General features: G+C 47.0%; 1 protein-coding gene across 4 annotated transcripts in view; it reads right to left on the bottom strand.

The window, feature by feature from the left end:
• Positions 1-21252, bottom strand: part of LOC139541701 (cytoplasmic FMR1-interacting protein 1 homolog) — a 98516-nt gene extending 77264 nt beyond the window's left edge. The window contains exons 1-6 of one of the 4 annotated variants that reach the window (XM_071346638.1): positions 20993-21252; positions 6646-6769; positions 6203-6292; positions 2608-2685; positions 1463-1564; positions 228-409 (exon numbers count right to left, since the gene is read on the bottom strand). In XM_071346638.1, the coding sequence (XP_071202739.1) occupies positions 228-409; positions 1463-1564; positions 2608-2685; positions 6203-6292; positions 6646-6762 (569 nt within the window). In that variant the 5' untranslated portion in view covers positions 6763-6769; positions 20993-21252. Of the gene's footprint in view, positions 1-227; positions 410-1462; positions 1565-2607; positions 2686-6202; positions 6293-6389; positions 6582-6645; positions 6770-20992 lie in introns of those variants that run through there. The other 3 variants (XM_071346639.1, XM_071346641.1, XM_071346642.1) reach the window with 3 other exon arrangements.
• Between the last annotated feature and the right edge of the window lie 5306 nt (positions 21253-26558).

Here is a 26558-nt window from a genome sequence, read left to right as displayed (position 1 = left end):
GGGACGCTGAGTGATGTTACCATCTAGTGTCTATGATAGCAGGGAGGGACGCTGAGTGATGTTACCATCTAGTGTATATATAGGATATTACTGCAGTACTCCGCCTTCGTGCTAAATGGCTCCCTATTCATTGTATAGTGCACTACTGTTGACCAGAGACCTTTGGGCCCAGTTCCACTACAGTGCACTATAAAGGGAATAGGGTCCCATTTAGGACCTTTCTGTACCGTTTGTAGGCGGAGTGGTCGTTCTTGACGCTGCACTTCATGTTCTTGAGTTCGTCGAGCACAGCGAACATGTTGATGAACTTCCCCAAGGTCAGCAGGTAGGCCTCGGAGACAAAGTCCTTCCTCCTCTCAGCGTGGCAGAGACGACGCACCTCCCCACAGAACCGGTCTATAGCCAATCGCTGACGAGGAGAGAGAGGGGGTCAACATGGATACAAGGTTTTACAGTTACATGATAGACCACATCTTTATATGAATTTAATTTGAACTGTGTGACAGAGAGAGAGAGAGGTGAGGGTGCCTCCGGCTGGTTGGTGTGACAGAGAGAGAGGGGTCGGGGTGTCTGGTTGGTGTGACAGAGAGAGAGGGGTCGGGGTGTCTGGTTGGTGTGACAGAGAGAGAGGGGTCGGGGTGTCTGGTTGGTGTGACAGAGAGAGAGGTGAGGGTGTCTTGTTGGTGTGACAGAGAGAGGGGGGAGGGTGCCTGGTTGGTGTGACAGAGAGAGAGGTGAGGGTGCCTGGTTGGTGTGACAGAGAGAGAGGTGAGGGTGCCTCCGTCTGGTTGGTGTGACAGAGAGAGAGGGGTCGGGGTGTCTGGTTGGTGTGACAGAGAGAGAGGGGTCGGGGTGTCTGGTTGGTGTGACAGAGAGAGAGAGGTGAGGGTGTCTGGTTGGTGTGACAGAGAGAGAGGTGAGGGTGTCTGGTTGGTGTGACAGAGAGAGAGGTGAGGGTGTCTGGTTGGTGTGACAGAGAGAGAGGTGAGGGTGTCTGGTTGGTGTGACAGAGAGAGAGGTGAGGGTGTCTGGTTGGTGTGACAGAGAGAGAGAGGTGAGGGTGTCTGGTTGGTGTGACAGAGAGAGAGGTGAGGGTGTCTGGTTGGTGTGAGAGGGAGAGAGAGGTGAGGGTGCCTCCGGCTGGTTGGTGTGACAGAGAGAGAGGTGAGGGTGTCTGGTTGGTGTGACAGAGAGAGAGGTGAGGGTGTCTGGTTGGTGTGACAGAGAGAGAGGTGAGGGTGTCTGGTTGGTGTGACAGAGAGAGGTGAGGGTGCCTGGTTGGTGTGACAGAGAGAGAGGGGTCGGGGTGTCTGGTTGGTGTGACAGAGAGAGAGGGGTGTCTGGTTGGTGTGACAGAGAGAGAGGTGAGGGTGTCTGGTTGGTGTGAGAGAGAGAGAGGTGAGGGTGTCTGGTTGGTGTGACAGAGAGAGAGGGGAGGGTGCCTCCGGCTGGTTGGTGTTACCTGGAAGTACATGAAGTTCATGAGCTTGGTGACCTCAGGCTCCAGCACCTCCACTGTCTTCTCATAGATCTCCACTCTGTTGGGCTGCTCATTACACTTCACCTGATAGAAGGGGAGATTATCAGTAATATATTTGCACAACAGGTTGCAACTAGAATCCCACAGTATAGATGGTTTGTAAGGTGAGTTATATGGAGGTTACCTGTGGGATGGGTTAGGGTATAGATGGTTTGTAAGGTGAGTTATATGGAGGTTACCTGTGGGATGGGTTAGGGTATAGATGGTTTGTAAGGTGAGTTATATGGAGGTTACCTGTGGGATGGGTTAGGGTATAGATGGTTTGTAAGGTGAGTTATATGGAGGTTACCTGTGGGATGGGTTAGGGTATAGATGGTTTGTAAAGGTGAGTTATATGGAGGTTACCTGTGGGATGGGTTAGGGTATAGATGGTTTGTAAAGGTGAGTTATATGGAGGTTACCTGTGGGATGGGTTAGGGTATAGATGGTTTGTACGGTGAGTTATATGGAGGTTACCTGTGGGATGGGTTAGGGTATAGATGGTTTGTAAGGTGAGTTATATGGAGGTTACCTGTGGGATGGGTTAGGGTATAGATGGTTTGTAAGGTGAGTTATATGGAGGTTACCTGTGGGATGGGTTAGGGTATAGATGGTTTGTACGGTGAGTTATATGGAGGTTACCTGTGGGATGGGTTAGGGTATAGATGGTTTGTAAGGTGAGTTATATGGTGGTTACCTGTGGGATGGGTTAGGGTATAGATGGTTTGTAAGGTGAGTTATATGGTGGTTACCTGTGGGATGGGTTAGGGTATAGATGGTTTGTAAGGTGAGTTATATGGAGGTTACCTGTGGGATGGGTTAGGGTATAGATGGTTTGTACGGTGAGTTATATGGTGGTTACCTGTGGGATGGGTTAGGGTATAGATGGTTTGTACGGTGAGTTATATGGAGGTTACCTGTGGGATGGGTTAGGGTATAGATGGTTTGTAAGGTGAGTTATATGGTGGTTACCTGTGGGATGGGTTAGGGTATAGATGGTTTGTAAGGTGAGTTATATGGAGGTTACCTGTGGGATGGGTTAGGGTTAGGGTATAGATGGTTTGTACGGTGAGTTATATGGAGGTTACCTGTGGGATGGCGCGAGAACAGCTCCTCCACGTGTACAGCATCACAGCATACTCCTGGCCCTCCTCCAGCATCTCATTCTGAAGGAAGACAGTTAAATGGCTCTCAAACACAATAAAGCTACTAGCCTCTCTCTCTCTCAGAGGTACAATACAGCTACTAGCCTCTCTCTCTCAGAGGTACAATACAGCTACTAGCCTCTCTCTCTCTGAGGTACAATACAGCTACTAGCCTCTCTCTCTCTGAGGTACAATACAGCTACTAGCCTCTCTCTCTCAGAGGTTGCAGAGGTACAATACAGCTACTAGCCTCTCTCTCAGAGGTTGCTGAGGTACAATACAGCTACTAGCCTCTCTCTCTCTGAGGTACTACTAGACTCTCTCTCTGAGGTTGCAGAGGTACAATACAGCTACTAGCCTCTGAGGTTGCTGAGGTACAATACAGCTACTAGCCTCTCTCTCAGAGGTTGCTGAGGTACAATACAGCTACTAGCCTCTCTCTCTCTCAGAGGTTCCTGAGGTACAATACAGGTACTAGCCTCTCTCTCAGAGGTTGCAGAGGTACAATACAGCTACTAGCCTCTCTCTCTCTCAGAGGTTCCTGAGGTACAATACAGGTACTAGCCTCTCTCTCAGAGGTTGCAGAGGTACAATACAGCTACTAGCCTCTCTCTCTCTGAGGTACAATACAGCTACTAGCCTCTCTCTCTCAGAGGTTGCAGAGGTACAATACAGCTACTAGCCTCTCTCTGAGGTTGTGCATCAGTGCATTCAGAGCAGGCTTGGTCTCGTTGGCTGGCTGGCTGGCTGGTTGGTTGGTTGGCTGGCTGGCTGACTGGCTGGCTGGTTGGTTGGTTGGCTGGCTGGCTGACTGGCTGGCTGACTGGCTGGCTGGTTGTCTGACTGGCTGGCTGGTTGGCTGGTTGGTTGGCTGGCTGGCTGACTGGCTGGCTGGCTGGCTGGTTGGCTGGTTGTTTGGTTGGTTGGTTGGCTGACTGACTGACTGGCTAACAGTGCTGTTTTATAGAGACCCAGCGGTCGCTCTAAAACACCAATTGCCCCTCACTAGCATTGTAATTTTGAATTCCGAATTGTGAGTGTGGAAGAAGTTACATTTTTTTGTTGTTGTGTATCAACAATGACAAGCCACCGGGGTCTGACATCTTGGATGGAAAATTACTGAGGATAATAGAGGACGATATTGCCACATCTTCAATCTAAACCTACTATAAAGTGTGTTCCCTCAGGCCTGGAGGGAAGCAAGTCATTCCACCACCTAAGAAAAGTAAAGCCCCCTTTACTGGCTCAAATAGCCGACCAATCAGCCTGTTACCAACCCGTAGTACATTTTTGCGAAAAATGGTGTTTGACCAGATACAATGTTATTTTACAGTAAACAAATTGACAACAGACTTTCAGCACACTTATAGGGAAGGACATTGAACAAGCACAGCACTTACACAAATGACTGATGATTGGTTGACAGAAATTGATGATAAAATGATTGTGGGGGCTGTCTTGTTAGACTTCAACGCAGCTTTTGACATTATTGATCATAGTCTGCTGCTGGAAAAACTTGTGTTATGGCTTTACACCCCCTGCTATATTGTGGATAAAGAGTTACCTGCTGTTCCCCTCAGAATCATTATCCAGGTGGAGTCAGGAATTCCCCAGGGCAGCTGTCTAGGCCCCTTACTTTTTCAATCTTTACTGCTGCACCATAATGCTGCACCATATCCCTGGATCTGTTCACATGGTAAGGAACAACCCCGATACAGACTGGGGTAGTGGCTACGGAAACAACCCCGATACAGACTGGGGTAGTGGCTACGGAAACAACCCCGATACAGACTGGGGTAGTGGCTACGGAAACAACCCCGATACAGACTGGGGTAGTGGCTACGGAAACAACCCCGATACAGACTGGGGTAGTGGCTACGGAAACAACCCCGATACAGACTGGGGTAGTGGCTACGGAAACAACCCCGATACAGACTGGGGTAGTGGCTACGGAAACAACCCCGATACAGACTGGGGTAGTGGCTACGGAAACAACCCCGATACAGGCTGGGGTAGTGGCTACGGAAACAACCCCGATACAGACTGGGGTAGTGGCTACGGAAACAACCCCGATACAGACTGGGGTAGTGGCTACGGAAACAACCCCGATACAGACTGGGGTAGTGGCTACGGAAACAACCCCGATACAGGCTGGGGTAGTGGCTACGGAAACAACCCCGATACAGACTGGGGTAGTGGCTATGGAAACAACCCCGATACAGACTGGGGTAGTGGCTATGTAACATGGTAAGGAAGTCACCACATTCACTCCCAATAAAACCATAATCACCCTAGTCACCCCCGTATCAACCCCTAGTCACTCCCGTATCAACCCCTAGTCACCCCCCGTATCAACCCCTAGTCACCCCCCGTATCAACCCCTAGTCACCCCCCTAGTCACCCCCATATCAACCCCTAGTCACCCCCATATCAACCCCTAGTCACCCCCATATCAACCCCTAGTCACCCCCCATATCAACCCCTAGTCACCCCCATATCAACCCCTAGTCACCCCCATATCAACCCCTAGTCACCCCCATATCAACCCCTAGTCACCCCCATATCAACCCCTAGTCACCCCCATATCAACCCCTAGTCACCCCCATATCAACCCCTAGTCACCCCCATATCAACCCCTAGTCACCCCCATATCAACCCCTAGTCACCCCCATATCAACCCCTAGTCACCCCCATATCAACCCCTAGTCACCCCCCATATCAACCCCTAGTCACCCCCCATATCAACCCCTAGTCACCCCCCATATCAACCCCTAGTCACCCCCATATCAACCCCTAGTCACCCCCATATCAACCCCTAGTCACCCCCATATCAACCCCTAGTCACCCCCATATCAACCCCTAGTCACCCCCATATCAACCCCTAGTCACCCCCATATCAACCCCTAGTCACCCCCATATCAACCCCTAGTCACCCCCATATCAACCCCTAGTCACCCCCATATCAACCCCTAGTCACCCCCATATCAACCCCTAGTCACCCCCATATCAACCCCTAGTCACCCCCATATCAACCCCTAGTCACCCCCATATCAACCCCTAGTCACCCCCATATCAACCCCTAGTCACCCCCATATCAACCCCTAGTCACCCCCATATCAACCCCTAGTCACCCCCATATCAACCCCTAGTCACCCCCATATCAACCCCTAGTCACCCCCATATCAACCCCTAGTCACCCCCATATCAACCCCTAGTCACCCCCATATCAACCCCTAGTCACCCCCATATCAACCCCTAGTCACCCCCATATCAACCCCTAGTCACCCCCATATCAACCCCTAAACTATAAACACACATACAGTACAACAATTACATATTACATTAAAAACACAAACATCTTGACTAAAAACAGCTGGCCTAAAAACAATTACACTCTTCTATGATATATACATCGATCAAGTGTTTACGAGAATTCCAGGACCACGGAGCTGAGTAACTTTCTACCATGCCCTGTTCTAATGTTTGGTACTGTTAGAAGCAGATGGCCTGCTCGATATATCTGGAAACTGGTACTCACCATGCTGGAGTGGACGGTGGCCTGCTCGATATATCTGGCGATCCCCGTCACAAAGGCATTACGGTCCTCAAAGTTAGTGTTGAAGTTGGGCTTTGGAGAGAGAGAGAGAGGATGTTATAATCAAATTAAATTTACATTCACGTGTTTACCTGCTGAGCTTGACAGGAGATCTGAGAACAGTTCTTACCTGGTACATGAGGGAGGAGGGCAGGGGTTCGATGCAGGGCTGCTGGTCTGGGAACAGTTCTTACCTGGTACATGAGGGAGGAGGGCAGGGGTTCGATGCAGGGCTGCTGGTCTGGGAACAGTTCTTACCTGGTACATGAGGGAGGAGGGCAGGGGCTCGATGCAGGGCTGCTGGTCTGGGAACAGTTCTTACCTGGTACATGAGGGAGGAGGGCAGGGGCTCGATGCAGGGCTGCTGGTCTGGGAACAGTTCTTACCTGGTACATGAGGGAGGAGGGCAGGGGCTCGATGCAGGGCTGCTGGTCTGGGAGAGGCAGCTCCTCCAGAAGGTCCACATTGGACAGAGCATCCTCCAGCGTTACCGTGGACGCCATGATGCTGCTGGAACACAGATATAGGTCAGGATTCCTATTTGACTCAGCCATGCCTCCTTGCCCATCCAACATTGCCCATCTAACATCAGATTTGCCACCAATGCTCCTTATAGGACACATCACTGCACTCTATACTCCTCTGTAAACTGGTCATCTCTGTATACCCGTCACAAGAGCCACTGGTTGATGCTTATTTATAAAAACCCTCTTAGGCCTCACTCCCCCCTATCTGAGATATCTACTGCAGCCCTCATCCTCCACATACAACACCCATTCTGCCAGTCACATTCTGTTAAAGGTCCCCAAAAGACACACATCCCTGGGTCGCTCCTCTTTTCAGTTCACTGCAGCTAGCGACTGGAACGAGCTGCAACAAACACTCAAACTGGACAGTTTTATCTCCATCTCTTCATTCAAAGACTCAATCATGGACATCCCAGGCCCCCCGTCCCCGCAGGAGGCCTTTTGGTAGGCCGTCATTGTCAATAAGAATTTGTTCTTAACTGACTTGCCTAGTTAAATAAAGGTTAAAGAAAATCAATAAAAAACTATGATGCTGCTGCAACCAGACAGATATAGGAGTTAGAGATGGCCAGATGACTACATGGCCAACAGGATGTGGACACCTGCTCGAACATCTCATTCCAGGATCATAGACATTAATATGGAGTTGGTCCCCCCCTTTGCTGCTATAACAGCCTCCACTCTTCTGGGAAGACTTTCCACTAGATGTTAGAACATTGCTGCAGGGACTTGCTTCCATTCAGCCACAAGAACATTAGTGAGGTCGGGCACTGCTGTAACCTCCTGCTGAAGGTTAAATAATGATTAAACTCCTCCTGCTGTAGGTTAAATAATGATTAAACTCCTCCTGCTGTAGGTTAAATAATGATTAAACTCCTCCTGCTGTAGGTTAAATAATGATTAAACTCCTCCTGCTGTAGGTTAAATAATGATTAAACTCCTCCTGCTGTAGGTTAAATAATGATTAAACTCCTCCTGCTGTAGGTTAAATAATGATTAAACTCCTCCTGCTGTAGGTTAAATAATGATTAAACTCCTCCTGCTGTAGGTTAAATAATGATTAAACTCCTCCTGCTGTAGGTTAAATAATGATTAAACTCCTCCTGCTGTAGGTTAAATAATGATTAAACTCCTCCTGCTGTAGGTTAAATAATGATTAAACTCCTCCTGCTGTAGGTTAAATAATGATTAAACTCCTCCTGCTGTAGGTTAAATAATGATTAAACTCCTCCTGCTGTAGGTTAAATAATGATTAAACTCCTCCTGCTGTAGGTTAAATAATGATTAAACTCCTCCTGCTGTAGGTTAAATAATGATTAAACTCCTCCTGCTGTAGGTTAAATAATGATTAAACTCCTCCTGCTGTAGGTTAAATAATGATTAAACTCCTCCTGCTGTAGGTTAAATAATGATTAAACTCCTCCTGCTGTAGGTTAAATAATGATTAAACTCCTCCTGCTGTAGGTTAAATAATGATTAAACTCCTCCTGCTGTAGGTTAAATAATGATTAAACTCCTCCTGCTGTAGGTTAAATAATGATTAAACTCCTCCTGCTGTAGGTTAAATAATGATTAAACTCCTCCTGCTGTAGGTTAAATAATGATTAAACTCCTCCTGCTGTAGGTTAAATAATGATTAAACTCCTCCTGCTGTAGGTTAAATAATGATTAAACTCCTCCTGCTGTAGGTTAAATAATGATTAAACTCCTCCTGCTGTAGGTTAAATAATGATTAAACTCCTCCTGCTGTAGGTTAAATAATGATTAAACTCCTCCTGCTGTAGGTTAAATAATGATTAAACTCCTCCTGCTGTAGGTTAAATAATGATTAAACTCCTCCTGCTGTAGGTTAAATAATGATTAAACTCCTCCTGCTGTAGGTTAAATAATGATTAAACTCCTCCTGCTGTAGGTTAAACACATTCTAATTAGCGTCGTTGCAGTCCAGATAATACAGTCACATGCTTCTCTTCTCTCTCAACTGCTGATGGAGATTTATTGCCATGGAACAATAAAAACTCACTGCAATCAAAACAGACCGTCAGATCGGTAATACAAAGGACTGTAGGGACACACACAATCACCCATGGACAGGGTCTGAGAGGGAGACAGGCCAGACAGGCGGCAGACCGGCCAGACAGGCGGCAGACCGGCCAGACAGGCGGCAGACCGGCCAGACAGGCGGCAGACCGGCCAGACAGGCGGCAGACAGGCGGCAGACCGGTTCAGGGGACGCTCCACTAACACAGACACTAGTGCTGAGAAATGAACTGAGTTTTAAACAACTAATTGACCGACATCGGTTCAATAATATGAATTCCATTTCCTTCTGTTTTTTTCTGGGAGCTTAATGCGCACATTGCTTAGTTTCTCGAGAGTAGTGGTTCATCATCCTGGTCCCGGGGATCCCAAGGGTCGCACATTGTAGTTGTTGCATTCGCACTCCACACCTGATTGAAATCATCAAAGATGATGAGTTGATCATTTGAGTCAGCTGTGTAGTGCTAGGGAATAAACTACAATGTGTGCCCTTTGGGTCCCCAGCACCAGGATGAACCACTGCTCTACAGTAAATCAGACCAGCTGAACTGTGCGATGGGAGTTGTAGTTTCCAACAGGACAAAACTCTACATATTTTAGCTCAGAAACAGTGGTAATTAACTACAATGACCATAATCTATTGTGCGCAGGTGTGTTTCTTTTACGCCTGCTACGTTAGGTTAGTAGTGTTGGGCAGACACGGAGAGAAGTGAGAAGAATGCATGATCACCAGGTTTAGAAATCTGTTGCATCGTGAGGTATCTCTACCTGAAAATACATGCTCTAAGTCAGGGGTTCCTAAACTCGGTCCTGGTGCCCCACTTGGGTGCAAGTTTCTTTTTTTGCCCCCCAGCACTACACAGCTAATTCAAATAATCAAAGATTGATGATGAGTTGGTTACTTTAACCAGCTGTGTAGTGCTAGGATCAGACACTAGGACCTCCATGGAATGAGTTTGACACCCGTGCCTCAAAGGATATGATCCAACTTCCAAAACGAGTCCTCTCTTGCTAGCCACAGCAGTCAACTAGCTAGCCGTTTGGCTTTCTAGCTCTTTCACTCATGTTTCTAAATAACAAGTTAGTTAGCTACCACATGTTCTGGTCAAACTGGCAGAGTAGCTAGCAACAAGATATGTTGGGGAAATAAATCAGACTGGCAGAGTAGCTAGCAACAAGATATGTTGGAGAAATAAATCAGACTGGCAGAGTAGCTAGCAACAAGATATGTTGGGGAAATAAATCAAACTGGCAGAGTAGCTAGCTAGCAACAAGATATGTTGGGAAAATAAATCAAACTGGCAGAGTAGCTAGCTAGCAACAAGATATGTTGGGGAAATAAATCAAACTGGCAGAGTAGCTAGCAACAAGATATGTTGGGGAAATAAATCAGACTGGCAGAGTAGCTAGCAACAAGATATGTTGGAGAAATAAATCAGACTGGCAGAGTAGCTAGCAACAAGATATGTTGGGGAAATAAATCAAACTGGCAGAGTAGCTAGCTAGCAACAAGATATGTTGGGGAAATAAATCAAACTGGCAGAGTAGCTAGCTAGCAACAAGATATGTTGGGGAAATAAATCAAACTGGCAGAGTAGCTAGCTAGCAACAAGATATGTTGGGGAAATAAATCAAACTGGCAGAGTAGCTAGCAACAAGATATGTTGGGGAAATAAATCAAACTGGCAGAGTAGCTAGCAACAAGATATGCCAAATAATCAGTGCTCGACTTGGGCAGGAGCTCACCGTATTGTGGCCCTCCTGCCCCTAAAGGACATGTAAACAGTTCCGCAGTGGTGTAAGGGAATTTAAGTAAAAATACTTACGTTTTTGGGGTATCTGTAAATTACAATTTATATTTTTGACAACTTTTACTTCACTACATTCCTAAAGAAAACAATGTACTTTTTACTCCTTACATTTTCCCTGACAACCCAAAGTACACGTGGTCATCCCTACTGCCTTTGGTCTGGAGGACTCGATAAACAGAGAACACCTGGTCATCCCTACTGCCTCTGATCTGGAGGACTCACTAAACAGAGTACACGTGGTCATCCCTACTGCCTCTGGTCTGGAGGACTCACTAAACAGAGTACACGTGGTCATCCCTACTGCCTCTGGTCTGGAGGACTCACTAAACAGAGAACATCCCTGGTCATCCCTACTGCCTCTGGTCTGGAGGACTCACTAAACAGAGAACACCTGGTCATCCCTACTGCCTTTGGTCTGGAGGACTCGATAAACAGAGAACATCCCTGGAATATATATATATATTTTTTAAGGAATCTATACTTTTTACTCAACTTCGACAAGTGGGTACTTTTTCCACCACTGCAATACCGGCACCCAAAATAACGGCACCCAAAATAACGGCACCCACAGCTGTATGGCTTAAGTCCAGAACCACAGAGCAGCTGCATTGTCTACTCCATTTGTGGTACAAAATGTCCTAATGTTGTGACTCCAACTGCATGTAGAACAGAAAGAGGGCGGGGTTAGGGTAAGTGCACCTATTACAGGAGAAGAGGGCGGGGTTAGGGTAAGTGCACCTATTAAAGGAGAAGAGGGCGGGGTTAGGGTAAGTGCACCTATTACAGGAAAAGAGGGCGGGGTTAGGGTAGTGCACCTATTAAAGGAAAAGAGGGCGGGGTTAGGGTAAGTGCACCTATTAAAGGAGAAGAGGGCGGGGTTAGGGTAAGTGCACCTATTACAGGAAAAGAGGGCGGGGTTAGGGTAAGTGCACCTATTACAGGAGAAGAGGGCGGGGTTAGGGTAAGTGCACCTATTAAAGTAAAAGAGGGCGAGGTTAGGGTAAGTGCACCTATTAAAGTAAAAGAGGGCGGGGTTAGGGTAAGTGCACCTATTAAAAGGAAAATTCCACCTCAAAACTATTTTGAGCTGTGAGTGGCTGGGGTCAAAACACGTGAGCTGTGAGTGGCTGGGGTCAAAACACGTGAGCTGTGAGTGGCTGGGGTCAAAACACGTGAGCATTCACACATTCATCTCTTGATTACTGAGAAGGAACAACAAAAATGTAAATAACTCAACTGTTTGCCTGGGTGAACCTGCTGTTCTGATTGGATAGAGTGAAGCTGTATTTCTCTGTCCACTCTTTCCTCTCACATGTTTTCGTTCTGATCATTTAGATTGCTGCTGCCTGCTACTATGATAAATCAAAATGGTGAAGACGTTTGTTATCAAGCTATCAATGTGCATAATATCTAACAGGCGGGGGCAAGAGTAGAGAAAAATATATCAAATGCTAATACGCATTCTGAGCGACAGAAAACCTGGCTGTCTGTTGCAACTTGACCACAGACCTCAGCGTGCTAATCTGAAGCTTTTTTTGCAGTGACGTATTTAGCCAACATCTATTTACACATTGTAAAAAAGGAAGTGTTTTAATAAAAATCACAAGTATCATCCGCTCCGACTATCAAATGTCAATTTACGGACATGATTACGACGATAGCCATGTCAGCACACCCCTAGCAGGAACTTACACATAACAGAATAATAAAGACATCTGATTGGCTTAGAGTAAAAAAAAACTGGTATGGATACAACAGCCACATTTCCTGGTTGAAACACTCAATCCAAAAGATGGAAGTAGACTTGATACGTACACTTATTCTAGTTGTGGAGCTCAACGCTGACTGGCAGAGTTGGGAAATACAGTCTGGCAGAGTTGTGAAATACAGTCTGACAGAGTAGAGAAGTAACTGGAGAGGACTATACATGGTATTTTATGCTTATGTTTCTACAATGACTTAACAGATTCACTATGCAGATATCGCTCGGCCATTTCCTGGTTGATAAAACTTCTAATAGCTGGACTAATTTCAGTTGATGTGACACAACAAGCCAGTGTAGAGAATCACTGTTCCATCTCAACCACTGTGACATTTATTATCTAGAACCAAAAATATTGTATTTTCAGCTGTTTGAAGCTGGTGTACAAACCCATATGTAAAAGACGCAAAAACAGCAAAGACGTAAAGCCAGTAGCTAAATAGAATAGGTATACTTTCACTGTAGAAAAGCAGGAAGCCTCAGTGACTTTTGGTTCAGTTCCTCTTGAAGCTGCAAAGTCTCCAGTCGTCTTCTCCTTCCCTTATAAAGAGGGTTGAATGCCTTGTCCCAGGATTAGGTCCGGGCCCCAGGAGGTCCGGGCCCCAGGAGGCTCCAGGAGGTCCGGGCCCCAGGAAGCCCGGGCCCTACGAGGCCCCAGGAGGTCCGGGCCCCAGGAGGCCCCAGGAGGTCCGGGCCCCAGGAGGCCCCAGGAGGTCCGGGCCCCAGGAGGCCCCAGGATTAGGTCCGAACCCCAGGAGGCCCCAGGATTAGGTCCGGGCCCCAGGAGGCCCCAGGATTAGGTCCGGGCCCCAGGATTAGGTCCGGGCCCCAGGAGGCCCCAGGATTAGGTCCGGGCCCTACGAGGCCCCAGGATTAGGTCCGGGCCCTACGAGGCCCCAGGATTAGGTCCGGGCCCTACGAGGCCCCAGGATTAGGTCCGGGCCCCAGGAGGCCCCAGGATTAGGTCCGGGCCCCAGGAGGCCCCAGGATTAGGTCCGGGCCCCAGGAGGTCCCAGGATTAGGTCCGGGCCCCAGGAGGTCCCAGGATTAGGTCCGGGCCCTACGAGGCCCCAGGATTAGGTCCGGGCCCTACGAGGCCCCAGGATTAGGTCCGGACGAGGCCCCAGGATTAGGTCCGGGCCCTACGAGGCCCCAGGATTAGGTCCGGGCCCTACGAGGCCCCAGGATTAGGTCCGGGCCCTACGAGGCCCCAGGATTAGGTCCGGGCCCTACGAGGCCCCAGGAGGTCCGGGCCCTACGAGGCCCCAGGAGGTCCGGGCCCTACGAGGCCCCAGGAGGTCCGGGCCCTACGAGGCCCCAGGAGGTCCGGGCCCTACGAGGCCCCAGGATTAGGTCCGGGCCCCAGGAGGCCCCAGGAGGTCCGGGCCCCAGGAGGCCCCAGGAGGTCCGGGCCCTACGAGGCCCCAGGAGGTCCGGGCCCTACGAGGCCCCAGGAGGTCCGGGCCCTAGGAGGCCCCATGATTAAGTCCGGGTCCCAGGATTAGGTCCGGGCCTCAGGAGGCCCCAGGAGGTCCGGGCCCTAGGAGGCCCCATGATTAAGTCCGGGTCCCAGGATTAGGTCCGGGCCCCAGGAGGTGGGCAGCAGCAGAGTACAGAGACAAGTAGGCCTAACCACAGCTAACTAAGACAGACTCAGGAGGTGTTCCTGATCTCTGTAGTGTGTTTGATCTTGGCTGTACTGTAGGGGATTACATCTCTACCTACCCTTCTCACCAGGTGACCAATGCCATGTACATCAGCCACTGGAGTACAGGTGTATTTCAGATGGAATACTGATAGTACAGTACAGAGATGGGCCATTTCACTTCAACAAGCCATGACACCCACCATCTTAGATTGTTTGGAAATTATTTCTGTAGTTAGAAACAGAAGATAAGTATTCCTGCAACATTATTTAATTGAAAGACAATTTGAACTCTTGAGAAATTAAACTGATTGATTGCACCCAAATTGGTCATCTCAATTTATAGGATTCATGTCATATTAATTAAATATAATACCCAAACGATTTCATCCAAAACACTTAACAATGGTTAAGACATGAGGATTCCAATTAAAATGGCCAAGAGCCGCCCACAGACCCCCCAAACCAAGAGCCGCCCACAGACCCCCCCCCAAACCAAGAGCTAACCACGGACCCCCCCCAAACCAAGAGCCGCCCACAGACCCCCCCCCAAACCAAGAGCTAACCACGGACCCCCCCCAAACCAAGAGCCGCCCACAGACCCCCCCCCCAAACCAAGAGCCGCCCACAGACCCCCCCCCCCAAACCAAGAGCCGCCCACAGACCCCCCCCAAACCAAGAGCTAACCACGGACCCCCCCCCCCCCAAACCAAGAGCCACCCACGGAACCCCCCCAAACCAAGAGCCACCCACGGAACCCCCCCCAAACCAAGAGCCACCCACGGACCCCCCCCCAAACCAAGAGCCACCCACGGACCCCCCCCCACCCCAAACCAAGAGCCACCCACGGACCCCCCCCCCAAACCAAGAGCCAACCACGGACCCCTCCCAAACCAAGAGCCACCCACGGACCCCCCCCCACCCCAAACCCAGAGCCACCCACGGACCCCCCCCCCCACCCCAAACCCAGAGCCACCCACGGACCCCCCCCCCCACCCCAAACCCAGAGCCACCCACGGACCCCCCCCCCACCCCAAACCAAGAGCCAACCACGGACCCCTCAAGTGTCTTAAGACCCCTGCGCCATTCGGAAGGCTCTTACCTTGTTGTTTTAGGTGTCTGTGACCAACAGATGCATATCTGTATTTCCAGTCATGTGACATCTATACATTATGGCCCAATGAAGTTGTTTCAATTGACTGATTTCCTTATAAGAACTGTAACTCAGTAAAATATTTGAAATTGTTGCGTGTTGCATTTCTATTTTTGTTTCGTGTAGTATGAAGCTGCAGCTTGGAGTATAGTTTATTCATACTATGTAATGTATTCTCAATGAACTTGGTGATGATTTTTCCCCTTGTTCAGAGAAATTAGCCATTGCAGTCACTTGCGTATCCCACATAAATTAGTGTAAAGTACCAGGTTTTACCCAATAGATGGAGCTGTTCCTGCTACACCCTTTGATAAATTTTGCTGGCTCCAATGCAAGTCAATGGTACCTATATTAGCACGTTCACGCTTCATATCCAAATCATAATAAAGAACCTAAAAATGTTGTAGCTCAATTATGTTACTTATAGATTTGGATATGAAGTGTGAAAATGCTAATATTAGGTAGCATTGACTTGCATTGGATGTGTGTCACAAATGCTAAAAAGTTAGCATCTGAAACAGGGTCCAACAAAACCAAAGCATGGGTTGCTGTCATACCATATCCACAGACTGCTTACAGGGGTTAGGGTTTGTATTTTAGGGGTCCAATTTGTTTTCAGCCCTTCTATTTCCATGACCGATCAAAACTTGTTGTTCTCTCATGACTCGTCTCTCCGCAGCAGACATATGGAGAGCAATATGTTCGCAACATCGAATCGCAATAAAATCACAGTATCCAATTGCAATATATAATCATAGAAGTATCGTGATAATATCGAATCGTGAGGTCCCTGAAAATTCCCAGCCCTAATACCCGGGGTGCGTTCAGCTCACTCAAACGTTTGCTACGTTGTGGAACGGTTTGTACTGAATGGCACATTTTCCCCCAGAACATTTTTTGCACGTTCTTGAACAGAAAGATAAGTTTGCTCCATTTGGTGTGGGTGTGCCTGGGTGTGGCTTGAAGCAAAGAGTGACGTATTTTAAAAAAGGGCACCGGTGCATTTTTAACCCACAACCCAACCGGTTTTTCCCCCCCAACTGTTCAGTCAATACAGTACCGTTTCAATTCAAATTGAAGGTAAAAACGTAGTGAATGCAGCCCAGTAGACCAGCTCTGTTGGAAATAACAGTGTCTCCTCCCACAGACTCGTCTGGATGATGCCTTGCGTGGTAGAAGCTCAGATCAAGTCAACTGTTGTTTTGTGGCCCTGTAGCCATGCAGCAAAAGACGTAGCCAATGACACCTCTGAACAGGGGATTGACAGTCACACCTCCAACAGGGGATTGACAGAGTCACACCTCCAACAGTAGCTGTGCAGTTGCAACAAGTTGTCACGTTAGAAATACACAAGAGGTGTGAAATCACATTAAAAAAAACTTCAGCTTCCAAGGAAACCACTTCGCTCGAAGCCTCACTTTGCCACAAGAAAAACAACTATGAGGTAGAAACCCTGTAGAGAGAAATGACGTCCCCCACCACAAACCAAACCTGCAATACCAAGACCCAGATATACCAGGGTCCAGCTGTCACCCTCCCCCATCTACAGTTTCTCTCGTTCACTTCTAAACCTCAGCAGCAACTCTCACTTCTCCTAAACATCAGCAGAAAGTCTCACTTCTCCTAAACATCAGCAGAAAGTCTCACTTCTCCTAAACCTCAGCAGCAAGTCCCTCTCCCCTGTCCCCTCTCTCAACTGTGCTTCACCAGATCACACAAGGAAGGAAGACACTGAGCAAATACAAACACACAGAGTTCCTTTGGCCTATACCAGACTGCCGGCGGGCCTATACCAGACTGCCGGAGGGCCTATACCAGACTGCCGGAGGGCCTATACCAGACTGCCGGAGGGCCTATACCAGACTGCCGGAGGGCCTATACCAGATCTAAGCCTATCTGGTCTCAATATAGACGTGTTGAGCTTTAAGAGAAACTTCTTATCTAATTGCAGAGTTGGTTAGTTGTGGCAGAATGGCTACAGGATATTGGGTGTATTACGAAGCAAGGATCCAACCAACCGGTGAATGGTTACATTGTGGTTTTGCAGGAACCTGTGGTTTAGCAGGAACCTGGGCCATACCACCCAGCCCACACCCAACAGATATGATACGAGTCCATAGAAACCACATTTATAAATCAACACGTCAATACAAGTCACTACAGACATCTGGTTCATATGCACACACCAAATACAATTTAAACCTTGATTTTTGCAGAGCAATGGATGGATATGACTTCAGTTCAGAAAGACTGATGAAACGTCGCCTTTTAAATCTCAGTTCCTCAATAACAACCCAACAGCAGTGACCTACACGTAGTTCAACTAGTAGTTCAACTAGTAGTTCAACTACTAGACATTTTGCAGGTGGAGCTGAACTACACTGAACACAAATAGAAAACGCAACATGTAAAGTGTTGGTCCCATGTTTCATCAGCTGAAATAAAATATCCCAGAAACGTGCACATGCACATTTGTGGCCTGCTGGAGGTCATTTTGCAGGGCACTGGCAGTGCACCTCCTTGCACAAAGGCGGAGGTAGCGGTCCTGCTGCTGGGTTGTTGCCCTCCTACGGCCTCCTCCACGTCTCCTGATGTACTGGCCTGTCTCCTGATAGCGCCTCCATGCTCTGGACACTACGCTGACAGACACAGCAAACCTTTTTGCCACAGCTCGCATTGATGTGCCATCCTGGATGAACTGCACTACCTGAGCCACTTGTGTGGGTTGTAGACTCCGTCTCATGCTACCACTAGAGTGAGAGCACCGCCAGCATTCAAAAGTGACCAAAACATCAGCCAGGAAGCATAGGAACTGAGAAGTGGTCTGTGGTCACCACCTGCAGAATCACTCCTTTTTTGGGGGTGTCTTGCTAATTGCCTATAATTTCCACCTTTTGTCTATTCCATTTGCACAACAGCATGTGAAATTTATTGTCAATCAGTGTTGCTTCCTAAGTGGACAGTTTGATTTCACAGAAGTGTGATTGACTTGGAGTTACATTGTGTTGTTTAAGTGTTCCCTTTATTTTTTTGAGCAGTGTATATAAATATAGCTATGTTACTAATGTAAACTCAGCAAAAAAAGCAACGGCCCTTTTTCAGGACCCCATCTTTCAAAGATAATTCGTAAAAATCAAAATAACTTCACAGATCTTCATTGTAAAGGGTTTAAACACTGTTTCCCATGCTTGTTCAATGAACCATAAAGAACTAATGAACATGCACCTGTGGAACGGTCGTTAAGACACTAACAGCTTACAGACAGTAGGCAATTAAGGTCACAGTTATGAAAACTTAGGACACTAAAGAGGCCTTCTACTGACTATGAAAAACACCAAAAGAAAGATGCCCAGGGTCCCTGCTCATCTGCGTGAACGTGCCTTAGGCATGCTGCAAGGAGGCATGAGGACTGCAGATGTGGCCAGGGCAATAAATTGCAATGTCCATACTGTGAGACGCCTAAGACAGCGCTACAGGGAGACAGGACGGACAGCTGATCGTCCTCGCAGTGGCAGACAACGTGTAACAACACCTGCACAGGATCGGTACATCCGAACATCACACCTGCGGGACAGGTACAGGATGGCAACAACAACTGCCCGAGTTACACCAGGAACGCACAATCCCTCCATCAGTGCTCAGACTGTCCGCAATAGGCTGAGAGAGGCTGGACTGAGGGCTTGTAGGCCTGTGGTAAGGCAGGTCCTCACCAGACATCACCGGCAACAACGTCGCTTATGGGCACAAACCCACCGTCGCTGGACCAGACAGGACTGGCAAAAAGTGCTCTTCACTGGCGAGTCGCGGTTTTGTCTCACATGGGGTAATGGTCGGATTTGCATTTATTGTTGAGGGAATGAGCGTTACACCGAGGCCTGTACTCTGGAGCGATTTGGAGGTGGAGGGTCCGTCATGGTCTGGGGCGGTGTGTCACAGCATCATAGGACTGAGCTTGTTGTCATTGCAGACAATCTCAACGCTGTGCGTTACAGGGAAGACATCCTCCTCCCTCATGTGGTACCCTTCCTGCAGGCTCATCCTGACATGACCCTCCAGCATGACAATGCCACCATCCATACTGCTCGTTCTGTGTGTGATTTCCTGCAAGACAGGAATGTCAGTGTTCTGCCATGGCCAGCGAAGAGCCCAGGTCTCAATTCCATTGAGCACGTCTGGTACCTGTTGGATCGGAGGGTGAGGGCTAGGGCCATTCCCCCCAGAAATGTCCGGGAACTTGCAGGTGCCTTGGTGGAAGAGTGGGTTAACATCTCACAGCAAGAACTGGCACATCTGGTGCAGTCCATGAGGAGGAGATGCACTGCAGTACCTAATGCAGCTGGTGGCCACACCAGATACTGACTGTTACTTTTGATTTTGACCCCCCCCCTTTGTTCAGGGACACATTATTCAATTTCTGTCAGTCACATGTCTGTGGAACTTGTTCAGTTTATGTCTCAGTTGTTGAATCTTGTTATGTTCATACAAATATTTACACATGTTATGTTTGCTGCTAAAAAATGCAGATGACAGTGAGAGGAAGTTTCTTTTTTTCCTGAGTTTAGATATTATTTTTGTCCATATCGCCCTAGTCCTTATACATCAAAAACAGCGAGTGATGCCTGTTAATGTTCAGACGGCTGTTAGCAAAACTCCCCCCTACAGAAGACAGTGCATTTGTTAAGTATTCAGACCCCTTGACTTTTTCCACATTTTTGTTATGTTACAGCCTTATTTTAAAGTTGATTAAATAGTTGTTTCCCCCCCTCAAGCTACATACAATAACCCATAATGACAAAGCAAAAACAGGTTTAGACATTTTAGCAAATGTATAAAAAAAATATATATATTACATTTAAGTATTTTTATTATTTATTTATTTTACCTTTATTTAACAAGGCAAGTCATTAAGAACAAATTCTTATTTACAATGACAGCCTAGGAACAGTGGGTTAACTGCCTTGTTAAGGGGCAGAACAGATTTGTACCTTGTCAGCTCGGGGATTCGACCCTTCACTAAGTACTTTGTTGAAGCACCTTTGGCAGCGATTACAGCCTCAAGTCTTGGCCGGGCAGCCAGCTCTAGGAAGAGTCTTAGTGATTCCAAACTTCTTCCGTTTAAGAATGATGGAGGCCACTGTGTTCTTGGGGACCTTCAATGCTGCAGAAATGTGATCTGTGCCTCGACATGATATTGATGATATTGTGTGTAAATTGCTGAGTAAAACATTTAATCCATTTTAGATTAAGGCTGTAACATAACAAAATGTGGAAAAAGTGAAGAGGTCTGAATACTTTGAGTGCACTGTAACAGAGTCATTATCAACCACTAGTTTTCATAGTTACTTCCCCAACAGTAAATTATTTGGAGCACTTTTAGTATTTTCTCATTGATGTGTCAGTCAGCAACCACCATGATTGGTTTGAAAATCATTCCTGCAACCTGTGTGACTCGCCTGTATAAGAGTTACTCTCGACGCGCGGATCTATGTCAGATTCCTGCGTGTCAAGATCCTATCTCGTCTGATTAGTCGCATTGTTAGGGGCCTAGGGCGTTGAAGGAAAATATGCCGTTTATAGAGTTAACTTTTCATTCATTAAAATCAAAACAATAAACGCATAGCACATTTTTTTTTCGTCTAAATTCGATAAAAACGCGAATTCTCTTGTATACAAAACCCATAACGAGTAAAACAACGCGAAACCACAAAAGACAACACCCAGAGAGAAACATCACAGAAAGTTTTCGTGGGCGTTGGTTACACAGCTAAAACTTCCCGAGCTGATTAGATACTCACCCGGAGTTGTTTTCCCGGGAATTTGGTCCACTTTAACGACTTAGAAATCCATTCAACACTAATATTAACACGCTTGACGCCCCTGGAAAGCAATGGCGGTGAAAAAGCATAAATAGCACCGTTTTTTGGTGTGGGGCAATCTTCTTCCCTGTTTGAGGCTATCGCGTCAGGCAGGCGGGGAGGCAGTACAGGGAGTTCCTGTCCCACTGAAGCAGGGAAGTGGAACAGGAAACTCCTCCACTGCGGTGCAGATGTTATCCACTAGGGACGGTGTGGGGACGACCTCACAGCGAAGGGTCACTACTTACCAGAACCACAACGCCTACTCCACCAATCAGATGAGGGAGTGTGATGACGCGTACGCCGAGATACATACCTTTCTTTGTTTGATAAACTGTTTCACAGAAACAGAAATGTTTGAAATTGGCAGATTTTTGGCAGATAAAATATGATACTCTATTTGGCACCTTTGCACTTGCTATAGTCATTTATTTATTGAACTTAAAATAGCCGTGTAGTCCACCCTAACTCCACTCTATACAGGGGTAACTCACCACTCCACTCTATACAGGGGTAACTCACCACCCTAACTCCACTCTATACAGGGGTAACTCACCACCCTAACTCCACTCTATACAGGGGTAACTCACCACCCTAACCCCACTCTATACAGGGGTAACTCACCACCCTAACCCCACTCTATACAGGGGTAACTCACCACCCTAACCCCACTCTATACAGGGGTAACTCACCACCCTAACTCTACTCTATACAGGGGTAACTCATCACCCTAACTCCACTCTCTACAGGGGTAACTCACCACCCTAACCCCACTCTATACAGGGGTAACTCACCACCCTAACCCCACTCTATACAGGGGTAACTCACCACCCTAACTCTACTCTATACAGGGGTAACTCATCACCCTAACTCCACTCTATACAGGGGTAACTCACCACCCTAACCCCACTCTATACAGGGGTAACTCACCACCCTAACTCTACTCTATACAGGGGTAACTCATCACCCTAACTCCACTCTCTACAGGGGTAACTCACCACCCTAACCCCACTCTATACAGGGGTAACTCACCACCCCACTCTCTACAAGGGTAACTCACCACCCTAACCCCACTCTATACAGGGGTAACTCACCACCCTAACTCTACTCTATACAGGGGTAACTCATCACCCTAACTCCACTCTCTACAGGGGTAACTCACCACCCTAACCCCACTCTATACAGGGGTAACTCACCACCCTAACTCCACTCTATACAGGGGTAACTCACCACCCTAACCCCACTCTATACAGGGGTAACTCACCACCCTAACTCCACTGTATACAGGGGTAACTCACCACCCTAACCCCACTCTATACAGGGGTAACTCACCACCCTAACCCCACTCTATACAGGGGTAACTCACCACCCCACTCTCTACAGGGGTAACTCACCACCCTAACCCCACTCTATACAGGGGTAACTCACCACCCCTAACCCCACTCTATACAGGGGTAACTCACCACCCTAACCCCACTCTCTACAGGGGTAACTCACCACCCCACTCTATACAGGGGTAACTCACCACCCCACTCTCTACAGGGGTAACTCACCACCCTAACCCTACTCTATACAGGGGTAACTCACCACTCCACTCTATACAGGGGTAACTCACCACTCCACTCTATACAGGGGTAACTCACCACCCCACTCTCTACAGGGGTAACTCACCACCCTAACCCTACTCTATACAGGGGTAACTCACCACTCCACTCTATACAGGGGTAACTCACCACTCCCCTCTATACAGGGGTAACTCACCACCCCACTCTATACAGGGGTAACTCACCACTCCACTCTCTACAGGGGTACTCACCACCCTAACCCCACTCTATACAGGGGTAACTCACCACCCTAACCCCACTCTATACAGGGGTAACTCACCACCCTAACCCTACTCTATACAGGGGTAACTCACCACCCCACTCTATACAGGGGTAACTCACCACCCTAACTCCACTCTATACAGGGGTAACTCACCACCCTAACCCTACTCTATACAGGGGTAACTCACCACCCTAACCCCACTCTATACAGGGGAAGCTCACCACCCTAACCCCACTCTATACAGGGGTAACTCACCACCCCACTCTATACAGGGGAAGCTCACCACCCTAACCCCACTCTATACAGGGGTAACTCACCACCCTAACCCCACTCTATACAGGGGTAACTCACCACCCCACTCTATACAGGGGTAACTCACCACCCTAACTCCACTCTATACAGGGGTAACTCACCACCCCACTCTATACAGGGGTAACTCACCACCCTAACCCCACTCTATACAGGGGTAACTCACCACCCTAACCCTACTCTATACAGGGGTAACTCACCACCCTAACCCCACTCTATACAGGGGTAACTCACCACCCTAACTCCACTCTATACAGGGGTAACTCACCACCCTAACCCTACTCTATACAGGGGTAACTCACCACCCCACTCTATACAGGAGTAACTCACCACCCTAACCCCACTCTATACAGGGGTAACTCACCACCCTAACCCCACTCTCTACAGGGGTAACTCACCACCCCACTCTATACAGGGTAACTCACCACCCCACTCTATACAGGGGCAACTCACCACCCTAACCCCACTCTATACAGGGGTAACTCACCACCCTAACCCTACTCTATACAGGGGTAACTCACCACCCCACTCTATACAAGGGTAACTCACCACCCTAACCCCACTCTCTACAGGGGTAACTCACCACCCTAACACCACTCTCTACAGGGGTAACTCACCACCCCTAACCCCACTCTATACAGGGGGAACTCACCACCCTAACTCTACTCTATACAGGGGTAACTCACCATCCTAACACCACTCTATACAGGGGTAACTCACCGCCCTAACCCTACTCTATACAGGGGTAGAGAATGCCAAGAGTGTGCAAAGCTGTCATTAAGGCAAAGCGTGGCTACTATGAAGAATTTCAAATATAAAATATATTTTGATTTGTTCAACACTTTTTTGGTTACTACATGATTCCATATGTGTTATGTCATAGTTGATGTCTTCACTATTATTCTACAATATAGAAAATAGTACAAATAAAGAAGAACCCTTGAATGAGTAGGTGTGTCCAGACCTTTGACTGGTACTATACATTATTCATACACTTTACAAACAGTTGAAGTCAGAAGTTTACATGCACCTTAGCCAAATACATTTAAACTCAGTTTTTCACAATTCCTGACACTTAATCCGAGTAAAAATGCCCTGTCTTAGGTCAGTTAGGATCACCACTTTATTTTAAGAATGTGAAATGTCAGAATAATAGTAGAGAGAATTATTTATTTCAGCTTTTATTTCTTTCATCACATTCCCAGTGGGTCAGAAGTTTACATACAATCAATTAGTATTTGGAAGCATTGCCTTTATATTGTTTAACTTGGGTCAAACGTTTCGGGTAGCCTTCCACAAGCTTCCCACAATAAGTTGGGTCAATTTTGGCCCATTCCTCCTGACAGAGCTGGTGTAACTGAGTCAGGTTTGTAGGCCTCATTGCTCGCACATGCTTTTTCAGTTCTTCCCACAAATGTTCTATAGGATTGAGGTCAGGGCTTTGTGATGGCCACTCCAATACCTTGACTTTGTTGTCCTTAAGCCATTTTGCCACAAATTTGGAAGTATGCTTGGGGTCATTGTCCATTTGGAAGACCCATTTGCGACCAAGCTTAAACTTCCTGACTGATGTCATGAGATGTTGCTTCAATATATCCACATAATTTTCATTCCTCATGATGCCATCTATTTTGTGAAGTGCCCCAGTCCCTCCTGCAGCAAAGCCCCCCCACAACATGATGCTGCCACCCCCGTGCTTCACGGTTGGAATGGTGTTCTTCGGTTTGCAAGCCTCCCCCTTTTTCCTCCAAACATAACGATGGTCATTATGGCCAAACAGTTCTATTTTTGTTTCATCAGACCAGAGGACAATTCTCCAAAAAGTATGATCTTTGTCCCTATATGCAGTTGCAGACCGTAGTCTGGCTTTTTTATGCCGGTTTTGGAGCAGTGGCTTCTTCCTTTCTGTGCGGCCTTTCAGGTTATGTCGATATAGGACTCGTTTTTACTGTGGATATAGATACTTTTGTACCTGTTTCCTCCAGCATCTTCACAAGGTTCTTTGCTGTTGTTCTGGGATTGATTTGCACTTTCGCACCAAAGTATGTTCATCTCTAGGAGACAGAACTCGTCTCCTTCCTGAGCGGTATGACGGCTGCGTGGTCCCATGGTGTTTATACTTGCGTACTATTGTTTGTACAGATGAACATGGTACCTTCAGGCATTTGGAAATTGCTCCCAAGGATGAACCAGACTTGTGAAGGTCTACAATTTATTTTCTGAAGTCTTGTCTAATTTCTTTTGATTTTCCCATGATGTCAAGCAAAGAGGCACTGAGTTTGAAGGTAGGCCTTGAAATACTTCCACAGGTAAACCTCCAATTAACTCAAATTATGTCAATTAGCTTATCAGAAGCTTCTAAAGCCATGACATCATTTTCTGGAATTTTCCAAGCTGTTTAAAGGCACATCAACTTAGTGTATGTAAACTTCTGACCCACTGGAATTGTCATACAGTGAATTAAAAGTTTAAAAATCTGTCTGTGAACAATTGTTGGAAAAATTACTTGTGTCATGCACAAAGTAGATGTCCTAACCGACTTGCCAAAACTATAGTTTGATCACAAGAAGTTTGTGGAGTGGCTGAAAAAAGAGTTTTAATGACTCCAACCTAAGTGTGTGTAAACTTCCGACTTCAACAGAACATGATACTTTTATACACATTACACAGTATTACATGATAGGAATACAGTTTGATATACACATTACACAGTATTACATGATAGGAATACAGTTTGATATACACATTACACAGTATTACATGATAGGAATACAGTTTGATATACACATTACACAGTATTACATGATAGGAATACAGTTTGATATACACATTACACAGTATTACATGATAGGAATACAGTTTGATATACACATTACACAGTATTACATGATAGGAATACAGTTTGATATACACATTACACAGTATTACATGATAGGAATACAGTTTGATGTACACATTACACAGTATTACATGATAGGAATACAGTTTGATATACACATTACACAGTATTCCATGATAGGAATACAGTTTGATATACACATTACACAGTATTACATGATAGGAATACAGTTTGATATACACATTACACAGTATTACATGATAGGAATACAGTTTGATGTACACATTACACAGTATTACATGATAGGAATACAGTTTGATATACACATTACACAGTATTCCATGATAGGAATACAGTTTGATATACACATTACACAGTATTACATGATAGGAATACAGTTTGATATACACATTACACAGTATTACATGATAGGAATTGTAACGGCTGTCCTCATCTGAGGAGGAGAAGTTTGAAGGATCGGAAGACCAATGCGCAGCGTGGTAAGTGTCCATAACGTTTATTTTAAAACAT

The sequence above is a fragment of the Salvelinus alpinus genome, chromosome 16 (assembly GCF_045679555.1).
Source record: "Salvelinus alpinus chromosome 16, SLU_Salpinus.1, whole genome shotgun sequence".
In the NCBI taxonomy this organism is placed as follows: Eukaryota; Metazoa; Chordata; class Actinopteri; order Salmoniformes; family Salmonidae; genus Salvelinus; species Salvelinus alpinus.
The sequence above is the reverse complement of the archived record's forward strand: the minus strand, read 5'-3'. Positions and strand labels throughout refer to the sequence as shown.